The sequence below is a fragment of the Anopheles arabiensis genome, chromosome X (genome assembly GCF_016920715.1).
Source record: "Anopheles arabiensis isolate DONGOLA chromosome X, AaraD3, whole genome shotgun sequence".
NCBI lineage: Eukaryota > Metazoa > Arthropoda > Insecta > Diptera > Culicidae > Anopheles > Anopheles arabiensis.
In genome coordinates this window covers 3,070,001-3,090,629 of record NC_053519.1, presented here as the reverse complement: position 1 = coordinate 3,090,629, position 20,629 = coordinate 3,070,001, and the positions used below count along the sequence as shown (strand labels likewise).

General features: G+C 43.6%; 3 protein-coding genes across 4 annotated transcripts in view; 1 reads left to right on the top strand and 2 right to left on the bottom strand.

Annotated features, from left to right (window-relative positions):
* Positions 1-2,386: 2,386 nt before the first annotated feature.
* LOC120906217 (nudC domain-containing protein 1) lies at positions 2,387-4,685 on the top strand. The gene is made up of 2 exons (XM_040317728.1): positions 2,387-2,517; positions 2,589-4,685. The coding sequence occupies exon 2, from the start codon at positions 2,635-2,637 to the stop codon at positions 4,414-4,416; it is 1,782 nt and encodes a 593-aa protein (XP_040173662.1). The 5' UTR covers positions 2,387-2,517; positions 2,589-2,634; the 3' UTR covers positions 4,417-4,685.
* Positions 4,686-6,046: 1,361 nt separating this feature from the next.
* Positions 6,047-7,915, bottom strand: LOC120906218 (epimerase family protein SDR39U1). Of its 2 annotated transcripts, XR_005740060.1 has the most exons (3): positions 7,574-7,915; positions 6,422-7,382; positions 6,047-6,173 (listed from the first exon to the last, which is right to left on the bottom strand). XR_005740060.1 is itself a non-coding variant. In XM_040317729.1 (2 exons), exons 1-2 carry the CDS (start codon positions 7,590-7,592, stop codon positions 6,508-6,510), a joined length of 894 nt encoding a protein of 297 aa, XP_040173663.1. In that variant the 5' UTR covers positions 7,593-7,915; the 3' UTR covers positions 6,213-6,507. The 2 variants fall into 2 exon arrangements, 1 of the variants encoding a protein (XP_040173663.1); XM_040317729.1 differs by lacking the exon at positions 6,047-6,173 and having other exon boundaries at positions 6,213-7,382.
* Positions 7,916-8,959: 1,044 nt separating this feature from the next.
* The window catches only part of LOC120906794 (ribonuclease P protein subunit p40-like), a 12,154-nt gene continuing 484 nt past the window's right edge, over positions 8,960-20,629 (bottom strand). The window contains exons 3-4 of the mRNA XM_040318799.1: positions 20,410-20,571; positions 8,960-19,982 (exon numbers count right to left, since the gene is read on the bottom strand). Of these exons, the coding sequence (XP_040174733.1) occupies positions 19,336-19,982; positions 20,410-20,571 (809 nt within the window). The 3' untranslated portion in view covers positions 8,960-19,335. The remainder of the gene's footprint in view (positions 19,983-20,409; positions 20,572-20,629) is intronic.

Genomic DNA, 20,629 nt, shown 5'->3' with positions numbered 1-20,629 from the left:
TATTACTACTTTTGTTCGGCTATTATGTCCCCTCCATAGGGTGCAAAGAATTGTCATTAGTTCTCGCGTCGATGAAGTAACAGGGAGTAGTTAGAAAAGTAGGACAAGATCAATTTTTGATGCCTCTTAATTATGGTTCATTAATCCATGGATCTCCAGTAGGGCCGTAATTCATCCTATCGAAACCTATCGAAATCTATTCGGAGTCAGAATCAAAGTCGAGTCCGACCCGTATGACCCCCTTGCACGGAGTTCGAGTCGATACACAGGTTCAGTAGATGTTAGAAGCTCAGACATACTGGGGCAAATGTGTGTGAAATTATTTCCCAGGCGCCTACAATGCATTGAATGACTCCTAAATTAAGTCTTAACGGCTTTAAATTTCAGAAAATAAACGACTGGAGCATTTTTTTAAATAGCAAAAAAGTAGCATTGTTTAAATACTAAAACCTATAGTAGTATGCTCTAACCAACAGTAAACAATTTAAGCAAAATGGTAACTGTTAAATCAAAGGAGAAGCTTTCAAAGCAATGCTATCCACTGGCAGGCAATCCACCAAAATATAGTGCCACCAGCTTTGTTTTGCTATTTAGAAAATAGCTCTTTTTTGCTCAGTCATTTATCGTCCTCTAATCGGAATACAGTAGAACGTCGATTATCCGGGGACGGATTAACCGGCGGGCGGCTTAACCGTGCGCATAAATCTGACAGCTGTTCATACGTGCGGCGAAAGTTTGCAGCGATAGTCAATTGGGTAACCAGTTTCTTGTGCAGCTCTGTAGTGTGTAGGGGTATTTTTGAAATTCATTTTTGTTCATGAACAGTTGTTAAACCTACAGTTATGGATTAAAATAATATTCTACTAACGATTAATCGATTGAATCTAGGTGAATTAATAATAAAACTGGTAAATTTCATATGTTTTATATGCGTTTGACATTTCTTGGACCATAATCCGTGCAAATCGATTAACCGGCAACCGTCCGGTCCCGAGCTGCCCGGATAATCGACGCTCTACTGTATCTGCAAATCGTCGTACCTCGAAGGGGTCATAACTCGGGGGACGTCTGTAACAGGAATACTAAAGTTTAATTCGTGTTAAAGTGATGTGGTGCACTGCAGTAGCATATTACAGTCTTTCCCCGAGTTACGCGAATAATACATTCCGGAGACATTCGCATAACTCGGATTTTCGCGTAAATCGAATACAGGCGGTCCCCGAGATACACGGTACCTCTTATACGCGGATTCGGAGATACGCGGTTTTCTAAATTTGACAAATCTTTGAGCAAATTGTACTGATTTGACACATCAATTGCAAATTGCCAAATAATTTCCGTTTTGATCGAATGTTAAAAACTATTTCAAAAGGTTTAAAACAGTTATATTCAGTCAGAATCATATCAAATAATTCATAAAGTGACTAAAACTGCCCCCTACCTGCAAAATTACACGAAAATTTTGGATATTTTAGCTGGAAATCACGAGATTCGACTTACGCGGAAATTCGAGATACGCGGTATTTTGCGGCCGTTTTCGGTCCCCATTAACCGTGTATCTCGGGGACCGCCTGTACCACGTTTTAAAGCCAAAACATGCTTGAGTAATAATGATTTTTGATTGAATTTAGTTCATTTATGCAATTTATTACCTATTTAATGCGATTCGTGTAAAAAAAATTTGGTTATTTCTGTCTTTTTAGTGATTTCAAACTTTGGGAAGGATTGCAAATTATTTTTGATAAGACGGTTGGTGAAGATTGCAATGCAATTGCATTGATTTGACAGCTGAATTGTCAAAAATAAAAATTCGCGTAGCTCGAATATTGCAATGCATTACAATGCGTTACACTTCATCTGTCATTTTTTTCGTTTTGGTGATTTTTTGGTGTGTCTGTCAGCGCCCTAAGCCATGATTATCTATCAATTTTATCCAGAGCTCATCCACGACGGTTAAAAGAGGCGTTGGCCCAAAATGTTGCTTGGGTTTGAGATAAACAAGTTCTTTCTGCGTTCCCGACGAATCCGCGTAACTCGAATATCCGCGTAAGCCGAATTTCACGTGTTTTGACTAAAATACAATTGATTACTCGGAGTTTTTGATTTAACTTAGTACTTTTATACATATTATGATTTATTTGATATGATTCGTGCAGAAAATTGTAATATTTATGGCTTTTAAGCGGTTTCAATTAGTTAGCAAAAATACATTTTACAACGAACTTGAAGCAAATCGTACTGATTTGACATTTAATCTGTCAAATTTAGTAAACCGCGTATCTCCGAATCCGCGTAAGTCGAGAACCGCGTAACTCGGGAACAGACTGTACTTACCTTTTTAATCGCCGGGCGAGCTCACAAACTGCTCGAATTGGCTTGTCGCGACGGTTACGCATAGGAGCGAACAGTGTGAATGGGCCCTATGTTGACTTTGTGTGTCAGTTTGTTCCGCTTCTAACGTCATCTCTGTTCACATAGGCAACAACACATACCGCTTGCGATATCGCTCAAACAAAGGTATAATAAGTAAGGTTCGAGCTGTTCGCTCACGCAGCGTATTAAAGGTGAATTTCAAACAATTTCCACAGCCCCAAGCCGTACCCCGTCCGATGGACGAATGAGAAACAATCAGCCATGCCACACATCGAGCTACGACCGGACCAGAAGCTGCTGAAACCGAACTTCGACGGGTACAAGCTGTCCCTCGAACCGGTGCCGGTGCTCTCGACCGAGTTTTCGCCCACCAGTCACCCGCACCGTGTTAAAACGAACGACTGCTCCTACTACCATGCCCGACTGTTTGGCATGCAGAACCACCTGGTGCGCGATCCCTGGGCGCCGGGCCAGTGCTACTACCTCGACTCGATCGGGCTGCTGCAGCGGGTGTGCTATGACAGTGCGCAGGGCCGGATGCTGCCGATCGCGGCCGTCTACAAGCTCCCAACGGTAGCATCGAACGGCAGCAATGGCGAGGAGGACGCCGCTGCGCGCTACAACTGTTCGCTGCTGTTCCCATCCGAGCACCACTGCCTGCTGTCGGACGGATGCGGTACCGTGCGCGTGCTGGAAACCGGAGACCGCACTACCGGTCGCGAATGGAAAGCGCAAAGCACACTGCGACCGGTGGAGCATAATCTCGCCCAAGGCGTCCTACCCGGCGGTGACGTCCTGCTCGATGGACGATACGTCGTACGCGACGGCAAACGCTTGCTGCACTTCCTGACGCTCCAGCTCGACGGGCAGCCGGAGGCAAAATCCAAATGCCTGCTGCACTGGCATACGCTCGAACAGCAGCAGTCGGGCCCGCCCGCCTGGACACTGTGTGCCTCCCGGACGCTGGCGAGCAACGGCTACCCGAGATTTTGCGCGCTCGACTATCACGCGGCCGCCGTGCTGGTCGCTTCCGATCAGCCCTACCGCTTCGCGTACGATTCGGAGCGCCCGGTCGTGGGCCCGGAACCGAAGCCGACGGAAAGCGAATCGGTGGATGCTCCCGCGGCCTGGGAGCAGTTTCCCTTCCGCTGGACGCAAACGCCGGACGAGGTGAATGTGACGTTCGACAAGCACAAGGACGTGCAGTACCGCGTGGTGTGCGAACCGTCGTCCGGCCCGAACGAACCCTCGCTGCTGCAGGTGTTCGCTAACGACACCGTCGTGATCGATGGCGCACAGCTGTTTGCTGCGATCGACCACGACAGCACGACCTGGTCCATGGATCCGAAGCTGTTCGACATCGCAATGGGCAAGCAGCAGCCCGGCGTAATGTGGCCGTTCCTGTTCCCGGGCGCGCCGGACGAAGCTGTGTCGGAGGCAGGGGATGCTAGCAGGCCACCGCCGGACGTAGATTTACCGCCCGCCCCCAACCTAAGTGCACCGCTGGAACCGTGCGATTTCGAGAGCGGCCAGGACACTTACTACACGCTCGAGCGGCTGTCCGCGGCCGACCACACGGTCACGCACACCGCTTCGCTCGGCCACGGGCCGCCACTGTTCGCGGTGACGTTGCGTGCCGGGCTGCCGGCCACGTTCGCGACCCGCCACGACGTCGACGCCTGCCTGTGGCAGCTGCAGCCGGTACCGCTCGGGGCGGAGGACTGCCGCCTGCAGCACGAGGGCACACTGCACGCGTTCGGGTACGTGCAGGCGTCGAAGCGCCAGCAGAAGTATCTTGGCTGCGCGCCGGATTTGGGGTACGGGGTGGTGTGCGAGTCCCACCGGGGCGTCTATCTGTACAAGGGGAGCTACGGTGCGAGCGGGGCCGGTTTGCGCAACCGCACCGGGGCGCAGGTGACGATCGGGCAGCATCAGTTCGTAAGCCTGAAGGACGTCGGGGAGGTTTTGGGCATCGCCTGCGAGAACGACGTGCTGATACTGCTAGCGGAGAAGGCAATCTTGGCGTTGCAACTGACGGACTAAAGGGGGAGGGGGGTGTCTTCCAAAGCCTTGCTTTATTCTTTTGTCCTCAGAACGCTCAGAAGCACGCCCATTCGGAAGAAACAGCATTATTTTATCATTCTTCTGCAGCATTTATGTGCGTTCTTCCCACTTTGCGATTGGTCTGTACATTTCCAAATCAGCTTACCTTACCCACTATTTCTGCAATGAAAAATTTAAAGATTTTATTTTAAAAAAACCTGTGACTGTAATTCTGTTAAGGTAAATAAACAAACACAATGAAACCTAAATCAGTACGACTCCTTTAAAAAAGATAGGGATAAGGTAGAAGATCATCGAAGACCCGAACATTCACGTTAATGCGGAATGGTAACTCTCATCTTCATGTCGCTGTTTGACCTTGCGTGAAAGTAAACGTGAAATTTTGCTTTTAACATATTTTACATAAAAACGCATTGAAATAACATTTAAATGCAATTTAAAAATAATGGTCTCAAAATTTCACGTTCAAGTTCACTGCAACTGTAATCCGGGCTTTATCGTACGGGGTTCAAGTATCGTACCAAATCGGAATCTGGAACAGTCCCAGGTACTGTTCTAGAAAATTAGTGCAATCGGGAGCTATTTCTGGTCCGGTATGAGCTCATGAGCGGTTCCATGACCAATACGGGTTTGAGAATCAGTTCCAGGACCGGTATGGGTTCATGATAGGTGCAAGGACCGATATGGATTCAGTAACAGTTTTCGGGCCGGTATGGGTTCAGTATTTGTCGCAGGACCGGTGTGAGTTCATTCTCAGATTCAGGACTGGAATGGGTTCATGATCGATTCATGGACCGGTGTAGATTCAGCATCAATTCCTGGACCGGTATGAGTTCATCATCGGTTCCAGGACCGGTATAGGTTCAGAATCAGTTCCAGGACCGGCATGGGTACATTATCGGTTCCAGGGTCGGTATAGGTTCAGTGTCAGTCCCAGGACCGGTATAGGTTCAGAATCAGTTCTAGGACCGGTATGAGTTCATGATCGATTCCAGGACCAGTGTAGGTTCAGTGTCAGTCCCAGGACCGGTATGAGTTCATGAAAGGTTCTAGGGCGGTATGGGTTCAGTATTAGTTCCAGGACCTTTATGAGTTCGTCATCGGTTCAAGCATCGATATTTGTTTATGATCGGTTTCAGGAGCGATATGGGTTCAGTATTAGTTCCAGGACCGGTATCGGTTAAAGATAGGTTATAGGACTGGTATGAGTTCATGAGCGGTTCCAGGACCGTTATAGGCTCAGTATCAGTTACAGTACCGGCATGGGTTCATGATAGGTTCCAGGGCTCGTATGGGTATAGGTTCAGTATCAGTTCCTGGAGTTCCTTATATAACCCAGAACCAGTGTAGGTTTTGTATGAGTCCCAATACCGGTATGGGTTCATGATCATTTCCTGAAGCAAGTTCCTGAAGCTGATACAATAAGGTTTTGGTTTGGTAATGGTCTCTCAAGTGGTTGTCATCAGCTACTGATTTTAATTGGGTTTTAAAGCTCATAATCTCGGCGCACACTTCTGAATACATGAGACCCTTGAAATTTAGTTGCGTAGCCCAATAACCCGACCAAATTAACTAGTTTCTTACAAATTGCAGATAATAAAACAGACCATTAGATGGGAAAAGAAAGGACAGTCTTGCTGTTGCTCGATTATTTACACTGATTTTTGTTAAATATTAAATTGACCAGATGTCTTCATCACTCTCCGCTGCTATTGTAATTTCGCCGTAAAAACATCCTGCAATAAGGTTTGTATAGAACTTTAGTATAAATAGTTGAGGTTGAGGTATTAAATGTAAAATAGCCAAGATAAAAAATAATGAAAATAAAGCTACAATTTTCACCACAAACAGAGGCATGCGAATGGATCCAGTAACAGTGATGGGGACGCTTTGTTTTTAGATTGAAAATATTTATAATTTCAGAAAGAATAACGTACAAACTAATGTGCATTAGAGTATGACTGACTTAATTACATACACCCACCGCCTACTTCCATCATGTCGCAGTGGAGCTAACCAAGACTGCGTTTCGAGCTGCGTTTGGCTGCGCGGGCGAGATCGTGCTTGGGCTTAGAACAAGTGCGCCACCTCCTTGCAAGCGGACTGCAGGTCCGGATACCGATACTGGAACCCGTACTCCAGCACACGCTGCGGTACCACCTTCGCGCCGTTCGTCAGCAGCACCGCCCGCTCCGCGGCGAACACGAGATTCAGCGCGAACAGCGGCATGGGAAAGAAGGCGGGCCGGACCAGGGCGGCCGCGAACGCTTTGGTAAAGTCCGCATTGGTGGCCAGCTCCGGGGCGACCCCGTTCAGCACCCCGCTTACCTCCGGCCGCTCGATCGCGAACCGTATCAGCCCGCACAGGTCGTCCGCGTGTATCCAGGGCAGATCGTGCTTGCCGTCGCCGACCGGGCCGCCGAGCCCGAACCAGAACGGCAGTATCAGCGACTGGATCATGCCGCCCTCCCGCCCAAGCACGACGCCGCTTCGCACGCGCACCACGCGGCAGATCGAGTTGTCCGACAGCGTGGCGGCCCGCTCCCACTCGATGCACAGCCGGGACATGAAGTCGTAGTCGGACACCTTGGACAGCTCGGTGTGCTTCTGGCTGCCCGGCGCGTAGTGGCTGACGCCGGAGATGTTGACGAACACGGCCGGCTTGACCGTGGCGCGCTCGATCGCCCGCGCGCAGGCCGCCGTCGTGTTGATGCGCGAGTTCCACACGTTCTGCTTGAAGCCAGGCGTCCACCGGCGGGTCGGATCGAGCACATTCTGGCCGGCCAGGTTCACGACGGCCGTCGTACCGTTCGGCAGGCCCTCCTTCTCCAGCTCGTGCCAGCTAATGTGCTTCGGGCCCGGCATGCGCGAAATCGTCGTCACCTCGTGACCTTCAGCGAGCAGCGTCTTTACCAACCGGCGGCCGATGAAGCCGGTGCCGCCACCTAGAAAAGAAAGGGGAGGGGATCGTCGTTGAACTTAGCATTTGAGCGAGTGCGTGTCTGTGTGAGTGTGATTTGCCACAGTATCGTATTGTGTTGAAAGTGTAGCAATGTTACGCAACAGGAAATTCGGTATCGACGGTCAAATCTTACGTCTGCGTCCCGAACTCCAGCAAACTTCGTGCGAACCTTACCAATTACAACGTGTGACATGGTCGTATGTTTACAGGAATATCCTGACTGCTGGTTCAGAAGGAACTTTTCCGAGCGTTGAACTTAATTGCCATAAAAGGGTTTCAGCGCACTGCTGGGGTTGCTCGTGGCCGTTGATTGTGTATTCCAATCTGGGACTCGCTGTTTTTTTTTTTTTGTATCTTCGCTCTTAGTGTACCTTTGTCCACTACTTTCTAACAGGTGTCTGTGAGAAGAGAATGCTGTTCGTGTACCACGGCAAATGTTTTCCCACCGTCACATAACGAGTTTGCAACTGCGTCCGCAAATTGCCGGGAAGAAAAATAAACAAATGTATGCTCACATCTGTCAAATATGTTTATGACAGCTACTTCTGCTTCTTTTGCCATAAACCCCCGTACAACGAAAGAGGCCCCGCGGAACATTTGCGCTGAGCAGCGCGAGCCAGTCGAGCGGTTATAGCAGCAGAAAAGCACTCGATTGGAAGAATTACGTTTATATAACTCGGGTTCGTGTCTTTGATGATCATTTTGTTGCAATAATTTTTTTCTGAACTTCATTATATTTGGTTTTGAACTAATTTAAAAATCAATCATTAGTTTTGCTGGTATCAGGATAAATTATTGACCAATAATTTCAAACTATTTTTACAAATGAAGTCACAAACAAAATTCAAAACTCCATGCAGAAAACGGATAAAGTTAGGGGTATCACTTGTTTAGTTACGATTGAACGAAGTTCAGAAAAGCATCAGTATTTCAGTTAGACGTCAAATGTTTACTTATAGTTGAACAATCTTCAGTAGCAGCTTAACATTGTGTATTTGGGCAGAAATTCTTGTAAATAGATAATGTAAGTGCATAAATCTACTCAATTTCATTTAGTAGTTTGGATTAGCCGGTCTCGTAGTACAGTCGTCAACTCGTACGACTTAACAACATGCCCGTCATGGGTTCAATCCCCAAATAGACCGCGCCGCCATACGTAGGACTGACTATCCTGCTATTGGGGGGAATCAATTAGTCACTGAAAGCCAAAGCCCACAAGTGGGTACTGGCAGGCCTTGACCGACATCGGTTGTTGAGCCAAAGAAGAAGAAGAGAAGTTTGGATTAAACTTACGCAGACGTACGAGATACGCTGATGTCTTCGGAACGTATTAAATCGCGTAACTTTGGAAACAGTCTGTGCTTGATCGAATCACACTTACCTTTGTTTACTCAAGGTACCTGAATCAGGAAAGGAGGAATCTATCGGATATTTGAAGAAGATATACCACTACAGCACTTGTCGAAGCAAACAAGAGAACAAGTACCTGGTTGTCAATTATTGTGCAATTGCTTTTTTTTTAAAATAAAGCGTAAAATAAAACAACGTGAACACGACTGCTCTTGATGGTTTCAAAACAGTAAATGATGTTTATTTCTCCAATATTTTCTTTTAAACTAATAATTTTAACAGTTTCTGTACTTGTCCTTTCTGTTGACCGTACTTGCACCTAAAGCTAATATTATTTCTACAATATTTTCTTATAAACTAATTATTCTAACAGTCTATGTACCTGTCCTACCTGTTGACCGTATTTGCACCTAAAGCGTCGGAACGCATTTCCTGTTGGCTATCGTTCTTTTTTGGCGCCTATTTGACATTTTGCTCATGTGTATCTGCATTTGCCTACTCTCGATTCTTTCCAATAGATGGATATTCATTAGTGTTTAGTTATTTCAACTGATTTCGTACCTAGGGCGTGCGTGGTGTAGGCCGCATTATAATTTGACGTTCTTGCGCATTGGTTGCGCTTGCACCACGAACGCTATATGTATTGCACCAGGTTATGCGCGTATGCAGAATATGTTACGATTATTTCGTTTGTCGCTTCTTTAAGAGGTTGTCATTTATTTAGGATAGCGATAATGGTCATAAACGAGACGGTGTTTCGGCTATACTTGGATTGTTTGATTAAGGGTTTGTGCCTGTCCTGCTGCAAAGTTTGCTCTTGATACTTGATCATGAAGGGGAGAGTTGCCCCTGCCAATTACTGCCAATTGGAAGAGATTCTTTGATGACAAATGTGCTGTGCAAGTGTTGTAGATTTGATGCCAATACATAGATTTTACTGTGATGAAATTGGCTTATTTTGGGGGAAAAAATCTGGATGTACTAACACCATCAAAAATCGTTCCAATACGAGTTTTCTTAAAAGAAAACACTAAACAATCAAACAACTTTTCAAGAAAATGGTTTAAGAATAATGACATGCATTGCAGAAGGGTTTTTTTCCCACAATTTCTAGATAAATATCGTTCTGATAGGAATTTAAAGGATTGGAAAATGTAAGTATAGGCATTATAGGATTAGAAGGAAGCAACAACGTCTAACAAAGATCTAAGCCGAGTTAAACTTTTTCTAATATCAAAAAAATAGGATAATGCTGTAGCATATACACCTCACACCCTCCCAGACACATTGTAAATTAAAACCACATAGAAACACCTCACGGAAACCAGAAGTTTGTTAGCACCGAGTAAAATACAAAACAAAAACAAGTAATAGCCACCAAACAAAACAGCGACCCAATTTGTAAGAAATTGCACCGAACCAATATATTTTATCGATAAATAAAACCAATTCCGGTCGCCACAGCGCAGATTCGTTCGGACTGCCAAGAGAGAACGTTACACTTCCTAAAAATCTTCGCCTACCCAAATTATTTCGAGTTTCCAGTAAGGGGAACCTCTTCTGGGTTTCTATGATCGCCTGGACGATCAACTGCCGGGTTTAATTAGTCTGCTTTGATAAGCTCGTTCCACCTCGGCACGTGTAAGTAAAACAACCCCCCCCCCGCAGAAAAAACGGTGCTCGATGCGTACGTTCGATCACATTACATGGCGACCGTGACAATAATCTGCAATCGACGGGCAGATAGTAAGTAAAATGAAGTTAAATGTGAGACGTACAACAGTAAAAGCGCAAGTGACAGCCACGGCGGACATCGAAATCGACCAGGTAACGCTGCGTAACGGGATCATCTGTAAATACACGACGGGTTGGTGTTTGGATGCGGAATACTGCTACCTTACGTGGAGTGTCGACTTGTCGAGACAATGCGAGCGCAACGACTTTGAAATCAACTACGAAGGTACGGTAAACAAAACCTTTGACAACAGTAATAATTCCAAATCACGGGCTAATACGGTATACACACTCATATCAAAAGAAAACATGTTTTCGATAAGAGCTCTGGATGCTACACAAATATGCGGCTTTCAACAGCTACATAACCGACCACCCGAAGATTTTTATTCCTCAAACTGAATGGGTATCAATCACCATTCAAACGCAGGGCTGTCGATGGAAGAAATCTCGACTTGTTTACATATTTCAACTCGAAAATCACGCTAGTAGAAAACTATCTCGGACAGAAGTTGAACGACGTGTACACTACAGTAATGACCGAAATGTGCAAACTAGATAAAGCGCTTTTAGAGACCAAAATAATACTTGCTCGTTTGAACCCAAACGAATTCGTCACGAACCTCGTCAAACGTCCTGGTTACACAGCAGTAGTAGCAGCATAAGTACTATATATTCTGGATGCAAACCGGTCTACGTCTACGGTCTAACAAAAGCTAAATTAAGGAACAATTTGGTTAAGGGGAAAAAATATAATTGGAATTGAAAACCCCTTGGCTGAATACAAGACTTAAATCAAGACTCGTCTATCTAGTATTAGTCATAGGCATTTAGTCTGATTTTTCCAAGAAATTTCACAATCGTTAATTGTTAGTTTAGTACTTGGAAGCTTCCGAGCACAGGTATACCTAGTGAAGAAGATAGCTTCAGATTTGCTTCCATTTAATTTAAGTTTCCATTTTGTGCAGTATTTGCTATATTTTTTCAGAGCAGTATTTAGATTTCTAATTATTGTTTTTGGACTTTTCGCTGAGGATGAAAACGCAACATCGTCAGCATAAAAGAATTGCTCACAGCACTTCATGTGGGGTATGGGTAGACCTTTTTTAAAAACACTCACTCCATCGGAAAACTGAAACTTGCATTCGTAATAAAATGTGTACTAATTGTGGTATAGACACCAACCAACAACAGTACCCGGAATTGCTGCTTTACGCCGCAATGTATCATTCATGGTTGCAACAAAAAAAGACCTAAACATTGTTTGTTGCTAAGATCTGATTTGTTGAATGTGTTATAAATGTGCTGCAATAGTGTGATTTGGCTTTCCAAAGTGTGTTACCATGTGTGTAACCAGCTGATAGTGTGGTTTATAATAAGATCTGTATAGTAGATATGCTACAAAAAGGACAATCTCTATTATCAAATTATGCCAGTCGTTTTGAATAATGGCTGCAAAACAGTTAAAAACTTTCGCATTTATTGATCCAGGCTCCTCAACTAGTCTTATTCTAGAAAGCGTCAGAAACGAACTTAGAACTCAGAAATAGTAAGAAATAGAATCAGGAAGCGGTTCAACCAGGGTCAAGTCTCCAGAGAAATCTCCAAATGTTCTTGCTTATGATATTGCGATCGGGTTGCAAAATAACAACCTGCACAACAACCTCAAGCGGTGGGTGCACCAGCCCTCTCTGGTGCCGCACCCCAGGCTGTGCAACCTCCAGCCAATGCCCCACCTGCTCAGGTTAATGCAGGAGGAGCTGGTCCGTCTGACCAAGGTCATAACAACGACCCACCTGGCCCAGTTTTTGATGGTTCTGTAGGTGGAGGGTACCGGGTGACGTCCGGCATCCATAAACCAGGTGGATCTGTTAAAATTCCTCCTTCGCTTCTGATATTGAAAGCGTTGCTTGAAAAACCTATCCGCGAAACCTATTGGCTAGCGTTTCTAACAGCAAACTGTCAGTGTGGCTATAATCAGAGTTTGTCAGACTTATACGTCCAAATTGGCACGGCTCGAATTGCTGTTGATGCAATTGCGTCTGTGGAGTGGGAAGTGACAGTTCCAATCTCTGACATGCCTTCATCAGAGTGTGGTTCATGCAAAGCTACATGTTCAGGAACAACAGTAACCATAGAGAGAGACATAAGCTTTGACGTTCTTCACTTGTGTTTGGGTATGCACTGCACTATAATACCAGGAAAAGGATCTGATGTCAAATACGAGATTCCAAACAACTTATACCACACAACGATGTTTGATGTAAAATTCTACAGGTCTGATGGAAGAGGTTTTAAGTCAATTAGTGTGGAATGCACTGAAACTCACAATTGTGACTCAATTCCTTGTGATTTGTGCATTCTCCGATTTGCCAATCCTCACTGCTACAAGCCTGTCAACTGGATTATCATGGTATTGATCATCACAACTCTTATTTTATTGATTCCAGCAGTTTATGCAATTTTCCTGATATTGAAGATGTTGATTAAGGTTGTAATAATCCCATTTAAGTATATTTATAGGCTTTGCCGAGCCTGTATAGTAAGGAGCACTAAGAAATCAAAAAAGAAATTGAAAAAAATCAAAAGAAGCCTTGATGTTTATGCTGATCAAACAATAGAGTTAGAAGATGTGCCATTGTCCAAGCCCTCAGGATTTAGCATGATAGTGCGGCTTTATATAATTTTATCATTAACAGGAGCGTCTGCCTGTGATAACACTGGCAGGAATAAGCACGAAACAGATGTCTTGCGTGACTTCAGCTGTGGGATTAGTATCATGTAAAATAAACACTATAGTAGATGTTCCAGTGTCAGGATTAGGGGAAGAAAGCTGTTTTAGCATCAGAGATCAAAACGATGTCATTGTTCAGGTTATTAAAATCAAGACAGTTGCTGTTAGACAAAAATGTTGAAAGAACACTTTAATACTTCACCCTCGACCCAGACTTCAATTTCTTCAATCTATTTAGATGCAGGTCTGCAGGAGATTGCATCGATGATGTTTGTGAGAAAGTCACAACCAATGGTAATGGTTCCAATTGCATACATAGATGATTCTAAGGCTGGCATCAGTGGTTGTTCTAGGGTGACAGGAATTTGGTGCAAAATCTATGCAGGTCAAGCTTGTAATTTTTACAAAGCAGAATTAAGAAATCATGAAAAGGAATAGGTGTGGGAAGTGGTTATTAAATTAAACATAAAGACAAGCAAGATTCAGGAATCTGAAATGGTCACTTTAATGACTACAATACCATCAACAACTAAGATAGGAGTTGTTCAATTACCGGCTGCTGTTACACCAACTAACACAGCAGTAAATAGGTGCTTCATTAAAAGGTTGACAAAACCCATTAAAAGTGCCTTAAACTAACACAGAATCAACCCCATTTAAAGCAAAGAACTGAAGTAAAATGAAAATCTGCATGGTTATCGCACTACTACTGTCCAGCATCCTGGCATCCGATCGGCTCGTTCTCACGATAGTCGCAGACCGATCAAATTGCCGATGGACACCGAATTGCAAGTAGACAATACTAAAATACTTGCGACAATACTACTAGTGAATTAAAAGTGCATAATGAGTGACTCTATCGAGGCAGATCTAGTGAAAAGTATCAATTGGGTACTTTACATCGTACAGAATAGAATTGATAATTCACAGCTCGAAGAGGATATTAAAGAGGAGCTCCATGATACCGCGATTTCAATCCTAGTACGCTCCATGGAAAATAACTTGGCACTAGAAGTGCAACACCATCTAGTGCGAGCTCACTTACTGTGGTCAAGTGTTGTTAAATTGATCAAAGGTAACGCAAATAACATGGCAATAGAAGAATGATAATAATAATTATATTTAAAAAAACGAAATCAAAAAAACAAACAGCAATGAACAAAACGACATGTAAAAAGATAGTTTATGAAAATGGCGCACCCAGAAATGGAGAACCAGTTAAACGAACTACTGGTAAGAATCAGTGAAATAAGTGACGCGAGTGAAAAAGAGCGGTGGCAACGGTATTTATCAGATTTTAATATAGAAGAAGCTAATATGGACATCATCCAAGAAATAAGTATGGCAATAAACTTTTACATCAATGTAGAAACACTGTGATGAAATCAAAAACAGTGATAGTGTCAGAAAACGGTTCCTTGACGTTAAAAATTTGTCGGTGTTACCAACAGGCACACCGCCGTAACAGGTGATGCCCAAGATAACGTAATAAACACCCTTGAAAAACACAGCCTTGATCACGAAGAGCATGATTGGAAGCTCTGGTTAATACTTGCACTCGTTGTCGTCAAGCTTATTATAATACTCTGGAAATAGTACAAGGCAGCAATGAGAAGGCAAGCAATCCGTGCAGTGAATCTAAGAGCAAGCACGCAAAACATTTAAAGATCAAAAACGAAAAAAATGGTTTGATGAAAAATGTCTTTCATTACGCTAAAGACTTCGGACTGAAGCTATCCAAAAGCAGCTGAGAATAAACCCAACCATCGAGCAAGAGCTAAGTACAGCGATGAGCGAGTTCAAGAAAGCTAGAATGCTTCCGCGGCAGGCGTATGCCATTTTTTCAGATACTCAGCACTCGTTAATAGTCATGTTGCAACAGTAAACCAAGAAAAATGTGCAATACCCCACAATAAAAAAAAATCCTAAAAATTTAACAGTGGTTAAATCTGTGATCGAAGGAGTCACTATCGAGAGAAAGTGAACTTTGGGACACTGTGGTCGAAATACCCGATTGCTGCCAGCAAGCCCCCAGTAGTTAGAAGTAATAAAAAGGAAACCCTGCCGTAGCTGCCCAACTTTCCCCCGCTGAGAAGGTCATCGATGGAAATCAGCTTAACATTACTTTTACTTCTTTCATTATGTTACCTCAACGGACAATATATATATCTATAGACAAGGTAAACCATCCGATAATAGGAATTGATGTGGGGCCTGCAATAATTGAAAATTATAGTTATCATTATGTTCATCATTTCAATATCACCACATACAAAATATTCAATAATATTCAGACAATAAGGTACAATTTCGATAAAATAGTTCCAAGTCAGTTTACACCGATAATTAAAAATCAATTAGAACATTTGAATACCCTCCTTAGAAAGCTCCCTCCAGTCAATCGATTTAAACGGTGGGATTCCGTTGGTACTGTTTGGAAGTATATAGCAGGGAAACCAGCTGCTAATGACTTAAGAATAATAAACAGCACTTTAAACGACAGTTTAAAAACAAAATCAAGGAGTTAGCTTTTAGCCAAGGTCATAGAGCATTCAACATCCGTAGAAACCCATTCAATTACTGTCGCTGACGACAATTTAGGCTTAAAAAACAAAGCATTGCTAGGTCAATAAATGCTGACTAGCTACGTTATGCAACGCGCCAGCGATGCGCGCTGGTTTAACGATTAAAAGGAAAATTAGGCTAAGAAGAATAGATTCAGAAGAATATGCTGATCGACGACGGTCAGCATTTTTAGAGTATGAAATCAATTGAATAAATTAATGAAGCCATTTATTTGCCAAGAGCCAGTTGGTGTGTTTATTATTGTGCTTAAGTCGGCGTGTACTGTGCCTGTCTTAAGCTGCTGCTCCGAAAGACACTTTCGTGCGCGCGACAATTACTATATAGATAAGTGCACAGGTGCTAAGTAAGCAAACGGTCCCAAGCGAGCCGTTGATGTCGCTCCACGCGCGGAGTCTGGTTCCAACAGGAACTCCACTGGAAGCGGGCAACGTGGCCGGCAAGCCACATTAACATTAACATGTCGGAGCCAGAATTAGATGCCATCCGAACACGTCTCTCGGCGTTAGAAAGCAATGTTGTTCAACCAGTCACAGGTATAGATTACAGCGACACACTCCTTTATTTCACAAAACTAGATGCTTCCAGTGTAAATCCTGAAACTTTTGAGCAAAGTTCACCCGACTTGGTAAAAGATCTACCATGTTTTACCGGAGATCCGAGTGAACTAAACAGTTGGATAAACGATGTCGAAAGTTTGGTCAAACTTTAACAAACTAGGGAGGGAGAAGTAAAGTTAGTGTAGATGAAGGAATCATGTATGTCGATTATGAAGGTAATTGTACTTTGGACTACAACGGTCATGAAATCAAAACCATGGGAAAAGGATGCGATGCGGTTCTGAGCTTGGGTGGGTCATTTCAAAGCTGGAATGCAACAATTGTGGCTTATTTTGCAATAGAAATGAAATGATAGAAGGATGTGTTAGTAGCATCATAACATTCAGTAGCATATGCCAACAACACCTCGGTATCTTATCCCATTGCCACCAAGACAATGTCAACCCATAAATAGACCTCAAATGATGCTAAACCAACAAAAACAATTTGCTTAACCTAGACCATTCCCTCAACAAAATATGCAAAATTATAACCGCCCAGCAGAACAAATGTTATAGGCTCTGCGCATTAACAACATAAAGGGATAATACTAAGGAAATGTACGACGGAATACAAGAACTTCTACGGAAGTACGAATCGTCTATTAAAGATGAAATATTAACAACGCTAGTTAAAAAGAGTAGACACCTTTTGTGCTTTTGTGCTCCCGAATAATCTCTCGCAAAACCAGTTTTCGTTTTGTCGCGCGCGGTTCTCTGCCTCTTCTCTGTGGAAGAAACAATTATAGTGATAGTGATTCGGACTCGGGCATATCGAAACGCTCCGTGCGGCGTGTATGCCCGACTGCCGATAACGATGCATTAGCACAAAGGTTGTCTAATGAAAACGATAGCATCAACGATACCAGCTCCTCCGACACCATGGAACAGGAGGAAATTTCCCAGGAATTTACCATAGTAAATCGAAAGAAAGGCTCCGCTCGTCAGTTGTCTACACGAAAAACATCCGCCGGTCCGCCGGCTAACCCACCCGCAGCACCTGCCACACCGCTGGCAGGTCGAAAAGTAAATCCGACTTCGGAGTCGACTTTCAAGCCGCCACCAATTGTGGTTAAAACAATACCTGTCGCTGAACTTCGACCGGAGTTACAGTCACGAGGATTCACGCCCCAATTCCGACTCAGCGGCATTGGCACATCCATTGTCACTCGCTCCAGGGCTGAATATGATGGCGTAGTAAAATACATGCATGAGCAAAAAGCGGAATTTTTAAGCCATGATGCGAAACAAGACCACCCTGTTCAAGGCTGTGCTGCGCGGACTCCCAGAAATTGATATCTCCGAAATAGTGGAGGAACTTCGGGGACGCTACCAACTCGAAGTTTTGAAGGACTTGGAAATTAAACAGCGCATCGATACAATACACTCCAGATTGTATCTAGTACACTTCAAACGTGGGATTTGCTCCCTGAAAAAGCTAGAGGCGGCCCGAACCATACAGCAAGTCATCATACGGTGGGAGGCATATCGTGGAGGTAAGAAGGGTCCAACGCAATGCCATCGATGCCAAGACTTCGGCCATGGTACGCGCCACTGCAACATCCAACCATGTTGCGCTCGTTGGGCGGGTCAACACATTACAGACGCCTGTCCAACCAAGGACCAAAATGAGGCGATGAAATGCTCGAGCTGGTCGGGTCCTCATGGGATTGATGATCCAACCTCCCCTCCGAGCAAAATATGTAGAAGTTAGGCAACAGGCCTCACGTCGACAGGCAAAACACCAACGCATAAATGAAGAATGCATGCACTTAAAACTTGGTATGATAATGAAATAAAATCCTACATTCAAAAAAGCTATGCTCGGAAAGCAACTCCGAAAGAGTCTCTTGAATTAAACGAAAATTTTAATTATATACCACTCTTTTCGGTAGTAAACTACAATAAACCTCATCCAAAACCAAGATTGGTTTTCGACGCAGCAACAATCAATGAAGGAATATCCTTAAATTCACGCCTTGGAATTCGTAGATACAGTACCTACTTAAAATAATGATTTTTAGCTTCTATTATTCGCTATTATTAACATCATTATGTTGATGACTATTTAGATAGGTTCAAAAATGTAGAAACGGCTTCTAAAACAGTAGTAGCAGCGGTTTGCAGGTTTGCAGTTTGAATACACAACTCTTCCATTTTTTTTTTTTTTTTCATACGAAACTTTGTCACCAACTTTCGGACACTCGAATGCTCGGAGAATAGACGATCAAATGATGCCTATTTGCAAATTGCAGATAAAGAACAATCATACTATAAGAAAGATTATACAGCTACTTCGTTACGGAAATGAGAAGAAGAAGATAGAAACAGACACTTTGTTGGACAAGCTGTACAGTCAGTTAGCACCAATGCACCTGCCATACCAACCAGACGAATCCTGCTTGCATTGCAGAGCATCGAATGACACTGGACTGCAGCGCGCAGACAACACGGCGTGCGGAGCATCGGATGACACCGGACTGCAGCGTACGAAACGAGACACCAGGGCATGCGTGGTACCAACGTGACCGAGCTGCCGTGAGAACCAGACCGATCCCACGATCGCAGTCGCCTTTCGACGTCTTTAGCAATTCAGCAATTAGAATTAGGCATGCTCAGGCTTAGTTAGACACAAAACAGTCAGGGCAAGGAATCCGCGTAACTCAAATATCCATGTGTGTCAAATTTCACGTTTTTCAGCTAAAATACATTCGTTTGCTCGGTATTTTTGGTTTGAAATCAGTACTATTATACACCTTATCATTTAAATTTCACAATTCGTGTAGAAAATTCTGATCTTTCTTTTAAGCGAATTAAATGTTCTAGCTAAAATTTAATGTTTAACACTACATAGGGCAATTCTTGAAGCAAATTGTACTGATTTGACAATTTGATCAGTCAAATTTGGAAAATCGCGCAACTCAGAGACATACTGTATCATATACATTTGCTCCAGAATATGCTTTGTTTCGTAATCACCATCGTATAAGCACTGTCCTGATTCAAAGACACTCCCTGATCACCGCGATAGATAAGGTCCACTGGGGTATAGGAGAAGCCTTGAACATGCATTCCCACCCACGGAATAGTATCACACTCACCAACTAACTCCACTAACCGCATGATACTGCCGTCTGCCTCCTCCGGCGTTATCACACCCTGGCGATGCAATATTGTAACGGTGTCTGTTTTTTTCTTGCACTCGTCGAGCCTGTAACTACTAACATATTCGATCGGAGCCGCGTTACAGTCCAGTGCAAGTACACCTATGTACTCTAACAGTTGGTCTTGTCTAATGTATGCTTGCTCACCGTCCTTAAATGGGTTCCTGGTGTCGATCAGGGGAATGCATTCCTCGGTTCGTGTTATCTTTTTATAACCATCGGGCACATTTTCAACCTGCAGTCGGCACACTGCTCGCAGATATTCGGCAATCGAGCTACCGTGCACTTGTGGATCGGGTACATTGTTCTCCTTGGTAGTCGTACTTTTCGGAGGAATCCATCGTAGCGTTATATCGAATGCAAGGTTGACATGCCCCAGCTGCTCTCTACATTTTGGTGACTTCAAATCCAACTTGATTACTGTAAAAAAAAGATCTATTTCAGCCGTTTCGCTTGCATCAATGTGCACCGCTATTTAGGCGGGGCCCAGTAGCTATGAGGAATAATTGTTTAATATACTTTTAAAAGTAATTTTATGATTTCCATAGAAGCGGATCAAGTAGTAGAGCTTTACTCGTGACATCGTCACATGTTCTGTTGACAAAATCATTCCAAAAATTGCATTGCTGCAATTATCATCTTCGAGATTTGATTTGGAGATAGTCGTGTCTGGATGGATTTTATTTACTAATGTTTAAGCACACACACATCGATCCGAATTTCTCGGCTCGAAATTTAAATAAATAAATCTAATCGCGTACCGACTAATCGCGAAATAGCAATATTACAAGAACACAACAGACTTGTGGTAGAATTATAACTAAAATACCAAACAAAACATACTTACCGACCATATCTCCTCTTTTCGAAATAACACTATCATCAAGATTGCCTTTCACCATCTGATATGTTTCTCGACTGAGACTCATTTCCAATTCTCCCTGCGGTGTAATTACAAGGCAGCCGCCAGATTCCAAGTTAATGTTGGTGCTAACCGCATATAAAGTGCCTATAAGAAAAATTATTTTACCATTGGGTCGATTCAACTGTTTTCTATCGAAAATGCT